At 41.3% G+C, this 20,025-nt stretch overlaps 1 protein-coding gene across 2 annotated transcripts in view; it reads right to left on the bottom strand.

The window, feature by feature from the left end:
• grin2ab (glutamate receptor, ionotropic, N-methyl D-aspartate 2A, b) overlaps window positions 1–20,025 on the bottom strand; it is a 120,040-nt gene that overhangs the window by 33,622 nt on the left and 66,393 nt on the right. For both annotated transcript variants that reach the window (XM_005929316.2, XM_005929317.2), the window contains exons 5-7: window positions 1,697–1,863; window positions 1,462–1,596; window positions 1,261–1,360 (exon numbers count right to left, since the gene is read on the bottom strand). In XM_005929316.2, coding sequence (XP_005929378.1) covers window positions 1,261–1,360; window positions 1,462–1,596; window positions 1,697–1,863 — 402 coding nt within the window. The remainder of the gene's footprint in view (window positions 1–1,260; window positions 1,361–1,461; window positions 1,597–1,696; window positions 1,864–20,025) is intronic.

Here is a 20,025-nt window from a genome sequence, read left to right as displayed (position 1 = left end):
TCAAAGGTGTCAGGCGGATGATTTATTGGTTCTGTCTGTCCTCCGGAAATAATTCATAGCTGGCTACTAGATGCGTGTGAACAGACTGTATGTCTATAAACTGAATTACTCATTCAGGTATCGCCTACATCTTGCAGCTGTCATTGAAAAAAAAACTGTATAGCTCAAACTTTATCTCTCTGAAGCAGACTGAGCAAACATCAGAAAAAAAAATGCAGGCACAGCAATCTGTCTGTCTACCCTACAGTACTTTGTTTTTACATTTTACTTTGGCTTTAGTTGTAGAGTCAGATCCATGACTGAGAAAGAAATCAGAGGCGGAAACCCAACACAAACAGGAAGACTCGAGCCAGAGATGGAGAAGAATTAGGAGAATAAACATTTGAAAGGCTTTTGAGAAGTGAGTATTTTATGCCTTTGGGACTGATCATATGTTGTTACGTACAAAGTTGTGTAAAAGATGACTTTTTGCTGGATTATCTGTAAATTAGTATGCTCTGACGTGAACTGTATTAGCGGTCAACATGATTTGTCTTTGAAGCATCTTTTAATATGTAATACATGGATTAAAGATAAAGTTTCACAAATTCTGGGAATTCTGCACAGACACACAACGTCACTTGTCTATGTAATCGCATCTGCCTGCCAGCCCCTCTTAACCCTACTAATTAAGAATTTCTGTCTTGCTTGTCTGATCTACGGACAAACAAAAACAGGTAGAAACACAATATTGCAACCAGGGTTCAACTGCCAGAGTAATTGTTTTGGCTGGAAGCTCTGATTTCCTGGAATCTTGCTGTTGTGAGGTTATAAAGAGTTTAACAGCGTTCAAGAGTCGAAACCAGCCAGCCCATCATAAAACATCTATCACAATTACATTTGATATTTTAATCAATATATATATATATATATATATAATCATATATATATATATATGATATATATAATATATATATATATATATATATCTATACTTCATTTCTAATCTATATTAATTCCAATATACATAATATATAGTTTTTATTTATTTAAACTAGATGTGAAACAATTGATTAATCTGTGGGTACGGAGAATTATATTATTTTTTATGTAACTTTTCTCAAAAAAGCTGACCATGTATCATGGTCAGCATTCATAAATAAGAGGGGAAATCTGGGATAGTCAACAGATGACCTGCAACAGCCTGGGATCAAAAACACGGCTTGTTTTATCAAACCACACAAAAGTGGCCACCTGTTACTACATATGGGACCTTACTACCTCAGGGGTAAAGTCTGGGTTGCCAGTGGTGAGACTGGACACGATCCAGATGTAACCAGCTCCTATCAGACCCAAGGACCGAGCCTCCTCCATTATATACCTGTCAAACAAAGGAGACAGATCCAAAGCTGAAGTCTGTGAAGGCAGTGTGTGACAAAGAGACAGAAATGGCGCAACGAAACAACACACGCAAACACTTACACGGCTTCATCCTTGGAGCAGTAGAGCAATATAACAGGACTCTGGATCCTCTTGAGTGCAATGTGTGATTTAGAGTTTGGGTCGCCATCCACAGCATCTAGAGTCACCACACTCTGCATGTCCCATCGCACAAAGCTGTAACAATAAACCATTAAACAATAACACACAGCTTGTCAGCTATCATAAATAAAGGAAAGAAAACAACATGTGCGTTTGTGTGTGCTGTTTTCATTACCTGTGATCCACAGTTACCCTCAGCGTGCTTATGAATTCCTGGTACCCGGGGAACTTGGATGTGACGATAGAAAAAACATGCCAGTCGTATTCCTCCATGATAGCAAGCATGAGCAGAGCCTCCTGCTGAAGAGCCGCGCCGAACTGGAAGAATGTGGATTTCTCATCCTGCAATGACATGTGGGGCCAGCAGCACAGACAGTCAGCAGATTTTTCAGAGGAAGTAAATTAATTGCAGAAAAAGGGATAAAAAAAGGCACTGGAGTCTATGTGAGCAAAAAAACAGAATTAGAGCCCATTTCAATTTTACAATCAGCGAGACAGACCGAGAGAAGAAGGGAGATAAGAGAGACTTGCAAGAGCTGGAGAAGCGACAAGTAGAGAGGGAAAATGGGAAAGGGACGAAGAGATGCTGAGAGATTCCGACAACAAGTGAGACTGCACAGCAAGAAGAGTGACTGCCGGCAACAAGGGGGCCTAATGGTAGGAGATAACTGCCTCATAACTCACAGGTTTGATTCACTTCAGCACTCCGTAGCCAATATACCAAACAGCCAGGCATTGTCTTGAAAGGTAATTGAGCCAAATACTGATGTCTCCAATCATGTGAACTGACTTAAAAACATTTGAGTCATTATGTTTTGTTTTTTCCTTTTCCCCCCCCGTGCTAACTGCAACAATATATAAAGTCATCCTATAACTGTCTCATTTGGAAACCATCGTCTCTAAACTGCGGATCGAAATGTTCACAGCTTTGGAGCAATAACTCACAATGCCATACACACTTAAATCATTTCGTCTCAGATTCAGGAGGAAACTGTGTGAGAGTAAAAGAGCAGTATGCACTATCAAAACCAAAGCAGCTGTTAAGCAGAATGAAACCCCAAACCGAGTGTGAAATAAGTTGCTAATGATCGCAGAATGTATATTTGCATGAAGGATAATCTACCCCCAACAAACAGACAGCAACACGGCCGAGCCACTAGAGACGGAGGGAGAAAAGAGGAGGAGGGGGTGGGGGTGTGGACGGGGAGAAAGAGAAAAAGGCTGAGAGGGGTGAATGAGATGGAGAAAAATGTTCCAGCCTTCTGAGTGAGATTGAGATACCTGCTGCAGAAGAAGTGGGGGGAAAAGCATGTGAGCGAGAGAGAGAGACACTGACATCAAACCCTCCTTCAATATGACTGTGCCTCTATTCTGCAGGCAGAAAGATCACACGCGCACATACATGCTTTAACACTCTTTCAGCAGAGGGCATCGAAAAACGTGACACATTAAACATCAAAGCCCTCGTGAACACAGACGAAGAGTCCGTTCTTCTCTTCAGTTGTGCGTGCATGTGTGCGTCTATGCTGTTTGCGCACGTAGTACTTTGGTCCAACAAAAATTTCTCGGCTGTAGCCGTAAAGCACATCAGATCCAACACGCCTCCCTCAACCACAAGAAAAAAAGGAGAAAAGTGGGAAGGGGAGAGGATGAAATTGTACTTCAAAAAGATCTATCTTGCTTTTTTCATCTGTGTGTGTGTGTGTCTTTATACTTTACTGAGGCTTAGAAAAAGGAAAAAAAAAAGAAATCTCCCTCTGTGTGGCAACAGGCACATCCTCAGCTCTTCCTAGATAAGAGGGACACACAAGCACAGGTACTACCACACACTAACACTCGCTTATATTCAAGTGCACAGCTGTACACTCACATATAAATCAGTGCTGCGAGTGAGATTACAAGCAATCTGATTTGTCAGGTAGCCGGTCAACCTAATTATCTGCCAGAGCTTTAATAATGGTGATGATTTTGGGTCACTCTTTTCTACTTTTGTCCACTGCAGATTATTAGTCGTCAAGGCAAATTGTTAAGATCCGGAACAAAGGAACATCCTGACATTGCAACAAAGTCCGACTTGCCTGATTGTCTGAGTCGTCTTGTAAACAAGACCAAATTTACATATAATAGCCACATTATCTAAATCATTCATGTGTAAATGAGTGCACTCAAAATGACTGTAATAATGCATGTGCACAAATGCAGCAAGTGCGTCAATATCAGAACGAGGAAGCCAGCAAGCCATGAGTGATTTTTACCACTGATTAGGTAATTATTGTACTATGCACCTCGATTTTCACATTTAAATAAGTTTGCCTAGCCTGAAAGGTTTCGAGATTGTTGGTTGGACACACAAAGCAACTGAATATAAGGAGTCTAAAATATCTTGTTTTTAATTTTAGCATTGTGTGCATTGTATTGCAACACACACAAAGCTACTTAGGTGGTGCTAAAAGTTATATGTACTGACTGGCCACTTCATTTGGTACACCTGGTCAACTGCTTGTTAAACCTAATATCTTATAAACCTAATCTACCCACACATGGCAGCAACTCAGTGTTTCCAGGCATGTAGACATGGTCAAAACAAACTGCTAAAGTTCAAATAGTGCTTCAGAATCAAAAAGAAAGGTGATTTAGGTGACTTTGAATGTGCATTGTTGTTGGTGCCGGACGGCCTCGTCTGAAACAAGCTCCTCTGCTGTAATTCTTTCACACAACCATCTCAGTTGTATAGCGAATGGTCCAAAAAAGAGAAAGTATTGAATAAGTGGGAGTTTTCAGGGTGAAGATGCCTCGTTGATCTGAGAGGTCAGAGGAGAATGGCTGCTTGAAAGTGACTGGGAGGCAAGAGTAACTCAAATAATCACTCTTCTCTATACTCAAGGTATGCAGAAGAGCTTCACTGCAGAAGAGAATCTCTGAAGATGGACTACAGCAGCAGAGGACCACAGCCTGTCAGCTAAGAACAGGACACTGTGGCTATAATACGCACTGGCTCACCAAATTTGGACAGTAGAAGATTGCCTAGGCTGATGAGTTTTGATTTCTGCTCCAATATTTAGATGGTAAAGTGCGAATTAGGTGTAAACAACATAAAGTGTGGGTCCATCCTGCTTCGTATGAGCAGTTCAGACTGCTGCTAGTGATGAAATAGTGTGGGGAATATGTTCTCGGTAGCTTTGGACCCCCTAGTACCAACTGATCATTGTTTAAACACCACAACCTACTGGAGTATTGTTGCTGACCATGTCCATCAGTTTATGACCTCGTTGTACCCATCTTCTGATGGCTGCTTCTAGCAGGTTAACACACCATGTCACAAAATTCAAAAAATCTCAAACTGATTTCTTGAACATGCGAGTTCACTGTATACAAATGGCCCCCATAGTCACCACATCTCAGTCCAAATTTACTGAGGTTTAGAAAAAGTCCTCGTGAACAGTCCAACAGTCCAAGTCTGCAGCGGTGTTTCAGAAGCCAATCAGCCTGGGACTAGCAACGCATACCCAATAAAGTGTCCAGTGAGTGTATATTCATGGTACATTTACACCTGTCATCGTAATCGAAGCTGCGCTTTATTGAAAATGAACAGCCAAAAAAAAAGAAAAAAAAAAGAAAGCCATAGAAAGAAACCTCCTTGTAGGAAATGAGTCTTCTTTGTCTGAGAAGCCCTTTGTATTAGAATAGTAATCTTATTTTAAGACAATATATCCAACTTTGTTATAATAGGATACTCCAGCTAACACTGAGCTACAGTTAACAGGCTTGAACAAATCGTTTACATAATATTCCAGCAGAGGAACAAGATTGTTTTCCCTAATTTAAGAGTAAGACCTCTTGCATAACTTCTCAATTTAAGCTTCCTGGTAAAACTCTGGATCTAACCAAGACTTGCAGTCTTACATCTCACCATAAAGTCCTATTCATCTCATTTTGAGAACAATATACTATGTAAGAGCTGATTGTGTAAGATTATCCAGATTGTTTTAAGAATATATGTTTTATTTCTTAGTGAAGGTGATGGATCTGAAGCTGGTTATTCTACAAGAAAATTCAAGCTTAATTACCATCAGCTGTATGAGGCAACATCTTCTTACACTGCTTTCAGCTGCAAGACTGTTGCAAAGGCAAAGACTGTCCAGTAACAAGAGCTTAAATCACACTTATATTTCTTATTTATATAAATGCTGGTGTTGCATCCGCATCAAATAATTTATGTACAAACATTTTGTGTTATCAGCAGTATCATCAGACACCCCATTATGGTTATTAGTTTCTGATTTTAAGTAGAACATCAGAAGGGTGCACACTGTTAGAATAAACCGGTTGAATAACCTGATGTGTGATCATCCACCCTTTCAGCATCTATCAGCTCTGTTTTCCTGGGCAGGTGTATTAGATTATAGTAGCATATGCTCACAGATCTCTATTCGGAACAATAAAATGAATAGTCCAGATGGTTTTTTTTTATTAGTTCACAGAAACCTACACTTCCTCTGGTCCTTTCATTAGTGAACTTATCACCAGTAAGAAAAAGTCACTTTACAGCGCCTGCATTTTAACTCATCCCAGCCGAATAGGCGCAGGTGTAATGAATAACCCTAATGACTATTGAGATGCATTAAGTGTCCCATCAATCCATTTCAACCAGCCAGCAAAATACCTGGAAAGGACTCACCGAAATGGGATGCATCCATTGTTACTGGCATCACTTACACCTGTGTTTTTTCTGCCTCAACAGTTAAAAAATGTTGGTTGTTTTCTCCTCCATATGCATCACTTTGGGGACTTGATCAAGCTCCTTCTTAACTTAAAAAAAAAGCCACCCAAAGCGGCTTTGTGGTTCAGTGACCTGACACAATTTACACAGTTGGAAAAAATTTGGGATACATTAAAACCATAGCCACCTGATAGATGCTTGACAGCTGCCGTACATCCTTTTCCTGTGTGATTATGATTAATTTTGTGCAAACTATTGCCCTTTAGGTGCACATCTTCAAATATGGTGAATAAATAATAAATTCACTTTATTCATTTATTTATTTTAATTTTTTCCCCCTCTGGATCGGTGTCCAACATGTTCTTGGGGTGGGGTAAATATATAAAAAGGAGCATTGTGCCCTTGCTACATGTATATCTTCGTACTACATTGTTGATACTCAATAAAAATAAAAAATAAAAGGTCACCAATGACTTCCATACACTTTGAAATTCAGTTCAGACGGTGGTTTGATTCCTCAAACCTCTACACGCTAAAGTGTTCACTGCTCCACTCTCATTGGTACGTGAGCTCATGTTTGAATGGGTGAATGAGAACGTCAAGCAGTTGTAGAACTACAAATACAATATTTGCAGTTTCATATTTCACATTAATAAACAAAAAAACATTTTAAAAAAGAACTGACTAGATTTAAGTGTCATTTCTCTTGCAGTTTTTTTTTTTAAATGTCCTTTTCTCTGAATAAAGTCCTCATTGAAACATTCTTTGGAGAAACCCTTTTTACTGATCTCAGTTAGTGTTTAAGAAAACTTCAAGGACATTTAAGCTAGTTAAAAAAACATATTTGCACTGAACTGTGTTGCCATGGATAAGAGTATCAACATGTGGCCAGATTTAGGAGAACTACGGCACGCAGGTATCACTCAGACTCACTGGATGTGATGAAACCGATACATGTTGAGAAAGCAGCTCGGGTGAGTTGAAGGTTAATGCCAACAACGGATGGAAAGAATGTGACAGGCAAAAGAGGATGAAGCAAGGAGTGTTTTCCACTAGAGAAAGGTGCCTGTTTTTAATGCCGTGCTGCCTGACGCCTCAAAGATCACGGCCGTTCCATATTGATTTTTGGCCTTGTCTCTTGTGTACAGAGATTTTCACGGATTCTCTGACTCTTTTAAAGATATTGGGAACAGCAGATGATGAAATTCCCATGTCCTTTGTTATTTCACACTGAAAAAGGTTATTTTAAAATTGTTTGTGTTTAAGAGAAAGTGATACCCTCCCTGTCTTTACTTCTAAAAGAGTTTCTCTTAGATGCCCTTTTAATACCCAATTATCAAATTTACCTGCTGGCAATTAACATAATTAAAAGTGAGATTTTCCACTTGGTATTTTTTTTCTTTTCGTATAACTTTAATAATCCCTAATTGTCCCTGTCTCAGCTTTTAGACAAGATCATATATTTAAAAAGACATTTTCAGAGATTCAAAATCTGATGTTTCATTTTTGCCTTTTTAAAACTGTAAAGACCCCTCATACTTTAGACAGATACTCGAGAACAGGCGCTAATTCCATAAAACCTCACATGAGATGTTGGTGAGGACTTTTAGCCTGACTCGCAGGTTTACCTCTAATCTTTTTCTGTTCTTTTTTGTAGTTAAACCACAAATGTTTGTGCTCTTTTTTTGTTTGAGGGGTGTTAAAAATGTACTGTGTGTGTTTGGATACCTGTGCATATCTGAGTTTAAAACATTTATGACAAAACATTATTGCAAACTGCCTTAGATTACCAACTTAGACCACTAACCGCCTGGATGACTGAGAACCTACACAGACATATATTTGTAAACTACTACACAGATAAAGCTAAAGCCACGGCTGTTTTTCATTTCTAGTATTTGTGTCTAGGCGTTTCTTCGTGTAGTTATTTAAATGATGATTTATGTTCCAAGCAGTCTGACACATTTTATAAGACTTGTTTGATTTTTGGTTTTTTTAGACAAATGGGATGTTTTGTTGGTTTAGTGACGAGTTGTTCATTACTCCTACAGTTTAAAGATTGTAGCTAAGCATTCATTTATTTTCTTAATAGCTCACTCAATTCAGAGTTGCAGGGAAGCTGCAGCCTATTGCAGTGGTCACGGTTTAAAATGCGGGGCACTCCTTTGACAGGTCTCCAATCTATCACAGCAGTGAGAGACAGACACATCCATTCTCATATTCACGCATACAGCCAGTTTAAAATCACCAATTAACTTAACATGTAAGTCTTTGGACTGTAGGAGGAACCAGAAGTGCTGTGCAATACTCTAAATTCTGGTATTGATCCGTTACCAACCAAACCCAGGATCAGTATAGCCAATATCAACACCAATACACATATAGTTTCAACTTATAAAGGCATCTTATGTCTCTTATGTGCTATATAAAGCGCTATATAAATGCAATCCATTATTATTATTATTATTATTATTATTATTATTATTATTATTAAATTACTTCACCTTCGTGATTACAACCAAGAATCTTCTTGCTCTGACGCAACAGTGCTGCCGAGGCATCAGAACGCCCCTCCTTTAAAACAATGTTTTGAAATACAGAAATGTTTGAAGGAATCAGTATCGTGGAGCTGTCCACCACTGACCTGTGCCTGCAGCAGGGCGTGGATAAAGCAACTGCGGAGTACGGATCAAAGAAAAGGTCAAAGTCCGCTTACTGTCCAGACCTAATACCCAGACATGGCTTGTTGACTTTGATTTTACAGCTGTTTATTGTGTCCTGTAATGTGTTGTTCATTTAGATTCAGGATTCTTTGTCCTTTTTCCTTTTCTGTGTTATAATAATAATGGATTGCATTTATATAGCACTTTTCTAGGCACCCAAAGCGCTTTACAATTCCACTATTCATTCACTCTCACATTCACACACTGGTGGAGGCAAGCTACAGTTGTACACACCAAAAACCAAAATATGAATAACTGTGCTGCAGCTGACTGCATGCTGGACTCTTGTTGTTGGCGGAGATCTGACTGGACAGAGGTATCGAAATGAGGTCCTCCAAATTGTACCTGTGCCACTCTTCCAGGAGGGCCCTGTCCTATGACTGTTACAGCCGGACAATGCCCACCCAAACACTGCCAGGAACGCCAGAGCAGTGAAGGCCTTTCTGGATCAGGAGCATATCCAGACACTTCCTTGGCTAGCATTTAGTCCAAATACGTGTCCTACTGAGCATGCCTGGGAGATGATGGGTCGACATTTGCATCAGGGTTAACCACAACCAATGACCATTGCACAGCTGCAGGCTACACTAACCTGGATGGAGAGCAATTCCCTCAACAGATTGGGACATTTTTACAGACCTTGGGCAGACAGGTGTGCTGCGTGCATTGCATCCAGAGGAGGCCATGCCTCATAGTAAATATCTCGCATGTACATATATGATAGTGTCAGTCTAATAAAATGATTTAAAATAAAAACTTGTGCTTTATTTTTGGCTAGTATAGATATTCTCAAAATGCAAAATGCATTTACTTTATACATGCTTTTCCTGCAAACTGCAGTAAAGCACTGGTACTTTATTTCTTCTTGTGTAAAAAAAAAAATCATAACATTAACAGTCTCACTGCACGACCAGATGAATTCATCTTTCACAGGTACACATTCTCAAATCTCATGCTTTTTTTTCCAGCTACAGATTTGTGCAGTGTGCCTTCATTACCTCAGTGGCGAGGGCAGAGCGAAGGACGGCGGGCATGTGGAGAATTTAGAATGAATGAGGTGAAAGTCTTTTTGGAAAACTGGAGGAGAAGATGATAATTGCTGGTGGTTGCTGAATTATAAAGGATAAGAGACGTTGACACAGACCTGCACCTTCTCATCAAATCACACAAGTCCACCAAGAAGCTTACCTATGAATAATGCATGAACATAACACGTGTGTACACACACACAAACTGCAAATGTGTCTCCACATTATAACCGCACATACCTAGAGATTCTCTGATGACATTGTGCATCAATTATACAAATACAGTGAACTTCGCGTACAGTTTCACATCATTCCATGTGCATGCACACGGCACATACGCACGCGCACTCGTGCACAAAGAGCGGCTAAAATACAGCCTTACTCAAGAGCCAGCATACTGATGAATAATACACCATCAAAACCAAGACAGTATCTCACTTATTCTCGCTCCCCCTCACACACACATGGTGCTTTATGTCAAAATTCATTTTTGTTTACAGCAATCAGATTAAGAAAATATGAAAGTGTAGTGGCAGCGGTGCAGATTCAGGCTAATGACGGATGAACTGACACATTTCTAGAAACGGCTGGGAGATGGAGTCATACGGGCTAGAGGATGGAGGAGGAGTTGGAGTTGAAACTACCCTTAGTGAAGGTGGATGAAGCAAGAACTGAGCAACCACATGCTAAGACACCACAGCCAAATGACTGGAAGGAGAGTACATGACATGCGGCAGAAGAAAATAAAAGAATAAAGCCAGTGTGCGGGATGATGACAAATAGATGGGTGTGAGGGGGGAGAAGGAGGAGAAGGAGGAGGAGGGTGATGAGGCCAGCAATGTGCTATATTAATATTTAATGCAGCAGGTCAGTTAGGATAGAGCAGCTACGTTAACTTAGACTGACAAAGTATGGCCCCCAAGTGCAAACAAACTAGCATGGCAAAATAAAATCTGTGTCAACAAAGTGAAGCTTCAAGGGTCACTTGTAGAAGAGAACAGCCACAGCGACAGTGGCAGAGGGTTTTTTTTATTTTTTATCCCAGAATGAGATTCTGCCCAAAGTTGAGTTGTAGAAAGCTTAAAATAAATCCCCACATTATTCTGGTGAACTGAACATCAAAGTCTACTGGCTACATAGTGCAGAAAATGTACTACCTCAGTTCCCTGTGGTCTGAGATACAGGTGACTGACAAAAAAAAAGAAGTACTTTGGTATATAAATTATGGGATGGCATCAGTAAGCACATTTGGGGACAGCTGTACACAACAGATTTTGTTTTTTTGTTTTTTGTCCTAGTTGTCCTGTGATATTAGATCTTAGTGCAATTAGGAATAATTTAACACTGCAGGTTAGTGCGTTAAGAGGGTGAAACATAGGGGCATGACAAGCGGGCCTGTCAAACATTAAAACTGAACTAAAGAGCTTCACTGTCGAACGCGACACATTTTCTGCTGCAGTCTAATTCTCTGTAAATGCTCAGCAGATGTTCTGCAAACCCAAGTGCTAACAAACACTGCTCTAAATCCATGCGCTAACATAGAATTAGCTCAGGAAATCTATTCGCAAACAAACACCTCGGGTAGCCAAGGAAAGGAATATTTTTTTACTTGACCAAAACCAGAATAATCAGGCCAAAGAGGAGTTATTCAAAGAGAGCTGCTTGTGTTAGAATAGCTTCAGTACAACGGGGGCATTTTATTCTACACGTGTACTTTGATTTCTTGGTGTTTAAACTGTGCTGTGACTTCAGGAACTCTACAAAGAGCAGTTTTATGAATATAATAGTAACACATGTTACATCAAACATCAGTCTGTGGGTATTCCTGAAAGCTGCGAGCAGGGACATCACAGTCGACAACCTCTGCAGCATTAAAAACACTGACGTAAGGCAGGTCCTTCAATAGCTAACAAGCAGAGGTCCCTTAAGCTCTAAAAGCTCTTCAGTTTTAGAACACAGAGACAGGTCCCAAAGCCCACATCCACCAACCATGCACAGGCTTTCTACTTTTCTGGGATTGACAGAGAGCTATAGCATTTAGCTTGCAGACATTGGTTCCCAGTGCTAACAAAGACTACTTAAGTATTTAACAAGAGGTAAGTCCCGCTGCTTAAATCTACTGTAGTATTTAAAAGTCTTGCACTCCCCATGGAAACACAGAATACCATTTAACAGAGCGCAGAGCCCCAAAGCTAGCACAGCCTAGCTTAGATTAGGTCTCACCACAAAACCATGGGAAGCACGTAATGGACAGCAGCGCAGCCTCAGATAGACAAAGCTCACAACGAAACCTCAGAATGTAAATGGGCCTGGAATACGGCGGGTCTCCTGACATTTAAAACACTTTTCCATCTCCGACCCAACACTTAAATGGTTTTAATGTTATTTTACTCCTGAGTTATCCAGAACACACTGTCCTAAATGGTCACACTGCTGAGGATGTTACTTTTAAAGTAAAGGTCTGCATCCACTGATGTAGAGAACTATGGACGAAGAAAAAGTTATTTCTAAAATACTTTAAAAATACGCACTAACCAGCCATTGTATCAGGTACACATGTTCAGTACCTTATTCATTTGAGCTGTGCTGCTTTGAGCTGATAGGAAGGCAACTGTAACTTAAATATCCACTTGTTACAAGCAAGGTATGCAGAAGGGCATCTCTGAATGTGCAACAAAGTGAAACTTGAAGCAGATGTGCTACAACAGCAAAAGACCACACCATGTACTACTCCACTCTCTCAGCTAAGAACAGGAAACATAGACTCGCAAAAACTGGACAAGAGAAGATTGGAAAAATGTTGCATGGTCTGATGAGTTTCAACTTCTGCTGCAACATTTGGATGCTAAAATCAGATCAATATGAAAATCTGGTTCCATCCTGGCTTATATCAGGAATTCAAACTGCTGCTGGTGTCTGGGACATTTTATTGAAACGTTATGGGTTCCTTAGTCCCAACAGAGCATTGTTTAAAAACATCAATGTTTTTCTCTGAAATTATAGGAGAAAGAAATCTTTCTATCTATCTGTTATGTGAATCACAAGACACCCCATGATACAACATTATCACAGTACTTACAATATGATATTATTGTGATTTTTAACATTTTCCAATATTTGCAAAAAAATTCAAATTCATTTATATATTTATTTGTATATTTATTTGCCTCATGGTGGTTTATATTGTGAGGTAAAGACCCTGTAATAACAGAGAGAAAAGCCCAACAATCAGATGACCACCTATGAGCAAACACCCAGCAAGAGTGGGAAGGAAAAACTCCTTTTTAACAGGAAGATACTGGGGGTATTTGCACAAATTGCATAACTGCATCACTAAAAAAAAAAAGGCTGCCATGAGATAAGATGGACTCACTCTGCTATCAGTCTGCCAACTTGAATGGGGTCAAATTGGTAATAACATGCAGACTTTTTATGAAAATACACCAATTAACTGTGAGAAATAACTGAAAATCACATATCTGTAGCTTTCTATAGAGGCAGAAACACACAATTTCACTATCACATTTGCGCTTATCAACCTTTCTGTTCTACAGGAAATTAACTAGAATGCAACCAGCTGGCAGTCAGAGAGTCAAATCCCCTCAAGTTGCACTCATTGACAAAGACTCATTCATAATGATGGCAACACTTTAGCAATCTGTCTGTATTTAGAAATTAGGCAGCAATTATTTGCAAACCTCTGAGAGTGACCGCAGGTTGCTTCCTGTCAGACAACCTGTGCAGTCACTGTGATCATGGTCATTTTTACTCGTGTGACTGAGCCATTAGCCTGCTCTGAATTGGGATCTAGCTTTGCCAAGGCGAGTGTGTCCAGTGTTTTTCAGCTGAACCAATTTAATGTGAGTGTGCTTGACTAATGTTATCTCAGGATGGTGTTGAAAGAGAGGACCCTCTTTTTCTTGTTCTGTTTATTTAATTAAATACATACATTTTTGATGTCCCTGTATTGACATAACATCACCAAGCAAAAATATCACAAAACTGTGTTATATCAATTTTTTTTTTCTTATCAATCTATCAGTGTAGCATCATTTATATTTGCTCATTTACATTTCCCGTGCTGCGGGAGTATGGGGTGTCTGGCCCATTGCTACGGGCCATTCGATCCCTATACAACCGTTGCAAGAGCTTGGTTCGCATTGCCAGCAATAAGTCGGACTCGTTCCCGGTGGGTGATGGGCTCCGCCAGGGCTGCCCTTTGTCTCCGAGTTCTGTTCATAATTTTTATGGACAGGATTTCTAGGCGCAGCCAAGTGGCGGAGGGCTTTCACTTTGGTGGCCTCAGAATCTCATCTCTGCTTTTTGCGGATGATGTGGTTCTGTTGGCTTCATCGGGTGAAGGGCCTCCAGCTCGCACTGGAACGGTTCGCAGCCGAGTGTGAAGCAGCGGGAATGAGGATCAGCACCTCCAAATCTGAGGCCATGGTTCTCAGCCGGAAAAGGGTGGAGTGCCCACTCCGGGTCGGGGATGAGTTCCTGCCCCAAGTGGAGGAGTTCAAGTATCTCGGGGTCTTGTTCGCGAGTGATGGGAGAAGGGAGCCGGAGATCGACAGACGGATGGTGATGCGGCGCTGCACCGGTCCGTCGTGGTGAAGAGGGAGCTGAGTGTAAAAGCGAAGCTCTCAATTTACCGGTCGATCTACGTCCCTACCCTCACCTATGGCCACGAGCTGTGGGTAGTGACCGAAAGAACGAGATCGCGGATACAAGCGGCAGAAATGAGCTTCCTCCGAAGGGTGGCTGGCCTCTCCCTTAGAGATAGGGTGAGAAGTTCGCCATCCGGGAGGGGCTCAGAGTAGAGCTGCTGCCTCCACATCGAAAGGAGCCAGCTGAGGTGGTTCGGGCATCTGACAAGGATCCTGCGCCTCCTGGGTGAGGTGTTCCGGGCATGTCCCACCGGGAGGAGGCCCCGGGGCAGACCCAGGACACGCTGGAGAGATTATATCTCTCGGCTGGCCTGGGAACGCCTTGGTGTTCCCCCGGATAAGCTAGAGGAGGTGGCTGGGGAGAGGGAGGTCTGGGCTTCTCTGCTTAGGCTGCTACCCCTGCGACTCGGCCCCGGATAACGTGGAAGAAGATGGATGGATGGACATTTTCTTACTGTATTAATTTGACTTGAAGTATTAAAAAATATATATAATGAAAAAAATATATAATATATATAGTTTTGGAATATTTCATGCTTATATTAAAATTTTAAACCCCTTTTAAACACACAACTAGAAAGATTTTGATATATTTAGTAAAACCTTTAAATATGGATGTTTTTAGGACGCATTTAATTCATCATTATAATTACAAAGCCAGTAAAACTTTCCTCCTGTTTGTTTCTGCTCATGTTTGTCAAGTTTTGGAACATTTTAATGCTTATAAATATGACATTTTAAATCCCCAATTAGAAATTGAACTTTAAAATGGGATTTTTATGAAGTCAGATGAATTCAAAGTAAACCATTAAATGCAATATTCACAGGTGTTAAAGTGTAAGTTTGTGTTGAGCATCATTTAATTTAAAACTGTTACATATGCAAATGTGCACGTGTGTCATTTTTTATTTTTTACATGTAGAGAGAAGTAATTTACCTCTCAGACTTCTGCTGTCATTTCAGTGTAATTTATTTATTTTTGCCCCAGTCAAAAACTTTGAACCCACTGATGTATTTGCTTTAGTCAACAGTTAATACACCCATCTGCTGCAGGTTTACCTTCATTATCTCAGAGAAGTCATAAACTCACATTTGTTTTCCAAAGATCCATTAAAAACAGCTCGCGGACACGCTGCAGCGTTGAAGAACGTATTGTAATCCATCACACTCGTGTAATGCATTCCTCTCCTGCGAACATGTCTGTGAGTTGGGTTTTTTTTGTTTGTTTTTTTACAGTTTTGTTGGGAATCTCTGTGAAGCAAAAACAAATTATCAGTTATTAATGCACGATGAGATTAGCAGATTAGTGAGTTAGTAATCCGGTGTCACACTCCTCTTAACGTGCCAGAGCAAATCCGGATGATTAAATCAGGTAAGATATCTCTTCTCCACTCTGCCATCAACACCAGCTTTTATTTACAATGTTTCTGTTGTAACACTGCACTCCAGCTCTGACATCTGAGATGTGTGCCTGAGTTTGTCAAAGTTTGTTTTTTGGCGATGATTTGTATTAATTGAAGAATCATTATTGCAAATATTAATAAGGAATATTACTACATAAAAAAGGCTGGTTAAATAATTTCTTTTTGAAGCTGGATTTCACTGAACTTACAGTGTGAAGAGTAAAAAAAAAGGTTTTCTTTTTGTCTGATACGAAGTAAATGTGTGCAACTGAAACAGCCTGCTTTTTAGGTTAGGACTGTGAAACACAAACAGGCTCTTACAAGATTTGGATCCAATTAGCAAAACTTTTGAATGCAGATGTTCTGAGGATGCATATAATTCAGAATTGTGACTGCAAAGCTAACCGAGTCATATCCCCCAAATGTAATCCTTTTGTTTGTGTTTACTCATGATCGAGTAATTTGACACTGATCGTAATGGTGACACTTTATTCCTATTGCTGGCACGAAGGGGCTTCAGAAAAACAAAGCACATTAAAAAACACAGAATTACACAAACGAAAAGGCCTCGAAAACGAAACTTATTGTAATCCGGTGATAAATTCTGCACGCACACAAGAGTTTGTGCCTTTTAGACTTTAAATATATCGCGTGTGCTCACAGAAATAATCCATCAGCTGTCCCCGATAAATCAAGATGCACTCTGCAGTGCTGACTCCATCACATATGTTGCTGCATCAGCGTGCAAAAAGTCAATGAGAATAATGTAAAGAAATAATGCAATTTTTTTTGGCACAGCCGCGGAAAATTCATTTCGAGCACAACTTCAACAAAGCCCATTGTACTGGAGGGCGGACGAGCGCTTGCCAAGCACTGCTGGTTAAATCTGTCTCCAGAGTGGTAGCTGATGGTTGTGTGTATGGTTGGCCCTGCCTATCCAAGTGTCAGAATCCTGCTCACGGCAGAGGTTAATCACAACACCTGTTTAGGAGAGATTACAGCAGGATCTGCCAGAGTATTCAAAGGCCTCTGCTTTATTAAAACCAAAGTGTCTGTCCAGGCTGTGACAACCACAAACACGCAAGCATATGTGTGGCAGGAAAACGAATGCGATGCCTGTTTATATATGGTCTGCGTGTGTGCCCGTGTGTGCGTGTGTGGCCACGGCTGTTTGAGTAATAAGTGCTTGACTTATAGAGCTTCAGAGAGAAAGAGATGTTAACGTTATTTCATCCCTCTACATGGAAAATAAATGACAAAGCCAACCCTATTCCTCCCTCGGTTCCTCTCTTCCCCCATTGGTGAATGAATTTAAAGCAGCTCGAGAACTGAGCAAGACCCTGCATCCTCCTCCCTCCTTTGGCAGCCTTCATTGGTAAATCAAAGAATTGCCAGTTTGATATTTATAGCTGGAGTGCCTTGGGGGGGTGAAAAAAATCCTACTTTCTCTCTCTTTCTCTCTCTTCCAGCCTACTGACGGTGACTCCGTTGGACTTTAGAAACCTTAGGCCTGGTGTAAAAATGGCAGCAAGCTTTGAGTCAGCCCATCCTGGCCGACTACCGCAGCACTGATCGCCGGAGCACGTTGGTGCCGCAGGAATGGGAACCGGATGGTCAGTCATTGTCGGGGTCACTTGTCCAGAATCACTGCAACGCAAACAAATCTGGCTGATGTAGGAATACCGCGAGCCAGAAGATTAATTAGACAATTCAAAGAGTGTTAGTATTCCTGCATTTAGAGAAGCGCTTCAGGCCCTGCTGAATATTAAAACACTGGTTTATCCACATTTTGGTTAAAATTACAATAGACTAGTGTTGCTTAAGTGAATTTATGACAGCAGCGGCATTATATCTACTAAATACCACAGTATAAGTTTATACAATGACACAGATGCCCCCGGGGCTTGTCAGTTGGGCGCAGGGCTGATTCTGGGAGCAAATGTTAGAAAGCGGCGAAGGCGTTTTGCGAAGATTGTTTGCGGGGAAAGGAGTGTGTGTGGAGGGGGGGCTTAGACAAATCACTAATTCTGCAGAGGAAAGAAAAACGGTAGCTGAAGGGGGATTCATTCATTATATATAAGCCTTACTCAGGTTTGTGTAAGCCTTTTTATTCCAAAAACACTCCCACAACTCTATTGTGCACCCACTCTCCCTTTGTGAAATGCACACATAAAAATCTTGTTGCTACATTTAGTTAAGCCAGCAACAGGCTAGCGAGCATTACTCCTCCGTCTTGTGGCCTCTGTTGAATTTGTCCCAGTGTGAGTCCACTTGTGCCTGTTTAATGCCACCACCGGCCTCCTCGATTCCCCAGCTCCCCTCGTCTCCTTTCTCAGTGCCCTTCCAATCCAGCCACTTGTTCTCATCGCTTTTGTTCACACGACAGTCACCAGCCACTGTTACCATGGCAAATCAATGGCTAGTCTACAGATGGGAGCAGATTCATTTCGCCCTAGCACATTCTTGCACACACACTGACACACACAAACACACACACACATGCCTGAACGCACAATGTATTTGGGCATTCCACCACTGTGTTAATGGTTTGGTGTTGATTTGCTGTGGCTGAGTGCATGTGTGCAGTGTGTGTGTGCCTTGGTGTGTGTGTGTGTGTGTGTGTGTGTGAGTGTGTGTGTGTGTGGTGGAATTTGCCTGAGTGCTGGTGTGTGTGTGTGTGTGTGTGGCCAATATGTTGAAGATCAGATAAGCAAATCTATTTCCTTTACTAATTAAAGGCAGGCAGTGCTCCTAAGGAAAAGAGAGCATACCAAATGCCAGGGCATGGTGCTTTAGATGTGGTGATAACCGCACGCACACACACACACACGTGCACGGATAAACTCACACATGCACAAATGACTTTTGGCAGTGTGTATATTATCTCTGCTGTGCGTCGGTATGGGGTAAGATTGTACATGTGTGTGTTGTCTATTAGTGTATGTGCTAAGTTATTAAGTGTCCACTGGGGGAGTACGAGCAGCTACATGGCAGATGCTTAAAGCCAGTGGCTGTTAGACAGCAGAGCAGAGATAATAGGCTATGGCTGCCATTACCTACTACGCCCTATTAGCCAGTACCCAAGCTGGAGATAAACAGACAGACACACAAATGGGGGCAAATCTGTACTTTTGTGTTCGTATCTGTGGGTGTGAACGAGCGTGTGGGAGAGAGAGAGAGACAGAGAAAGACAGAGAGAGAGAGGAAGGATAGAAGGGCTAATTTACCAGGCCTCCTATTAGTGAGACAGATCTTTTCCAGATGGGGAGGGAGTGCAGGAGAAGGTAAGGCGAGACTCAGAGGATGGGGAGGAAGCAGAGGAAGTGCTAACACATTCAGAAAACAAAAGTACATTACAGTCCATGTAAGCAGGAAGATGAGCAGAGAGTTGACAGGCAGAGTGGAGGGGAGGGGGGGGAGCAGTGAGAGAGAGAGTTAGAGAGACTGACAAACAGAAAGAAGGAGAGAGTGAGATATGCAAGAAAACCCCTTCCATGTGACATCCAGTGAAAAAAGAAACAAGAGGAAAAGCCTCACTTCTAATATCTGACTTGTCTGCAGATGATGCTTCCTAATGTGCATGCGTGTGCTGAGCAGAGCACGAGTGTGACACACACATCACACGCTGGCTCTCTATATCCATCTGTCTCTCCATCCACCCCTGCTTACATCCTTCTGTCAACCGGTTTGATGCTGCAACTCTCAACGCATGCAGGCTTTGCCTTCGTGGCTGCTCCTGCTCCTTGAGAGTTACTCTTAAAAAATGGTGAGAGTGTATTGGGAACTGGCATGGGAGGGGGAGTGATGACAACGATGATGATGATCAGGCACTATCACCACCCCCCACCCACCCATGTCCTCCCTCTCCCCTTTCTCTGTGTCTCCCTCTTTCTCCCTTCCTGCTCAACACACTTTACAGAAGTTTGAGCCACTGGGAGATCATTAGCACAGGATCAAACCCCA

Source organism: Haplochromis burtoni, unplaced genomic scaffold (assembly GCF_018398535.1).
Source record: "Haplochromis burtoni strain Fernald_Lab_line unplaced genomic scaffold, NCSU_Asbu1 Contig_122, whole genome shotgun sequence".
In the NCBI taxonomy this organism is placed as follows: domain Eukaryota; kingdom Metazoa; phylum Chordata; class Actinopteri; order Cichliformes; family Cichlidae; genus Haplochromis; species Haplochromis burtoni.
This window is presented reverse-complemented; position numbering and strand designations above follow the sequence as displayed.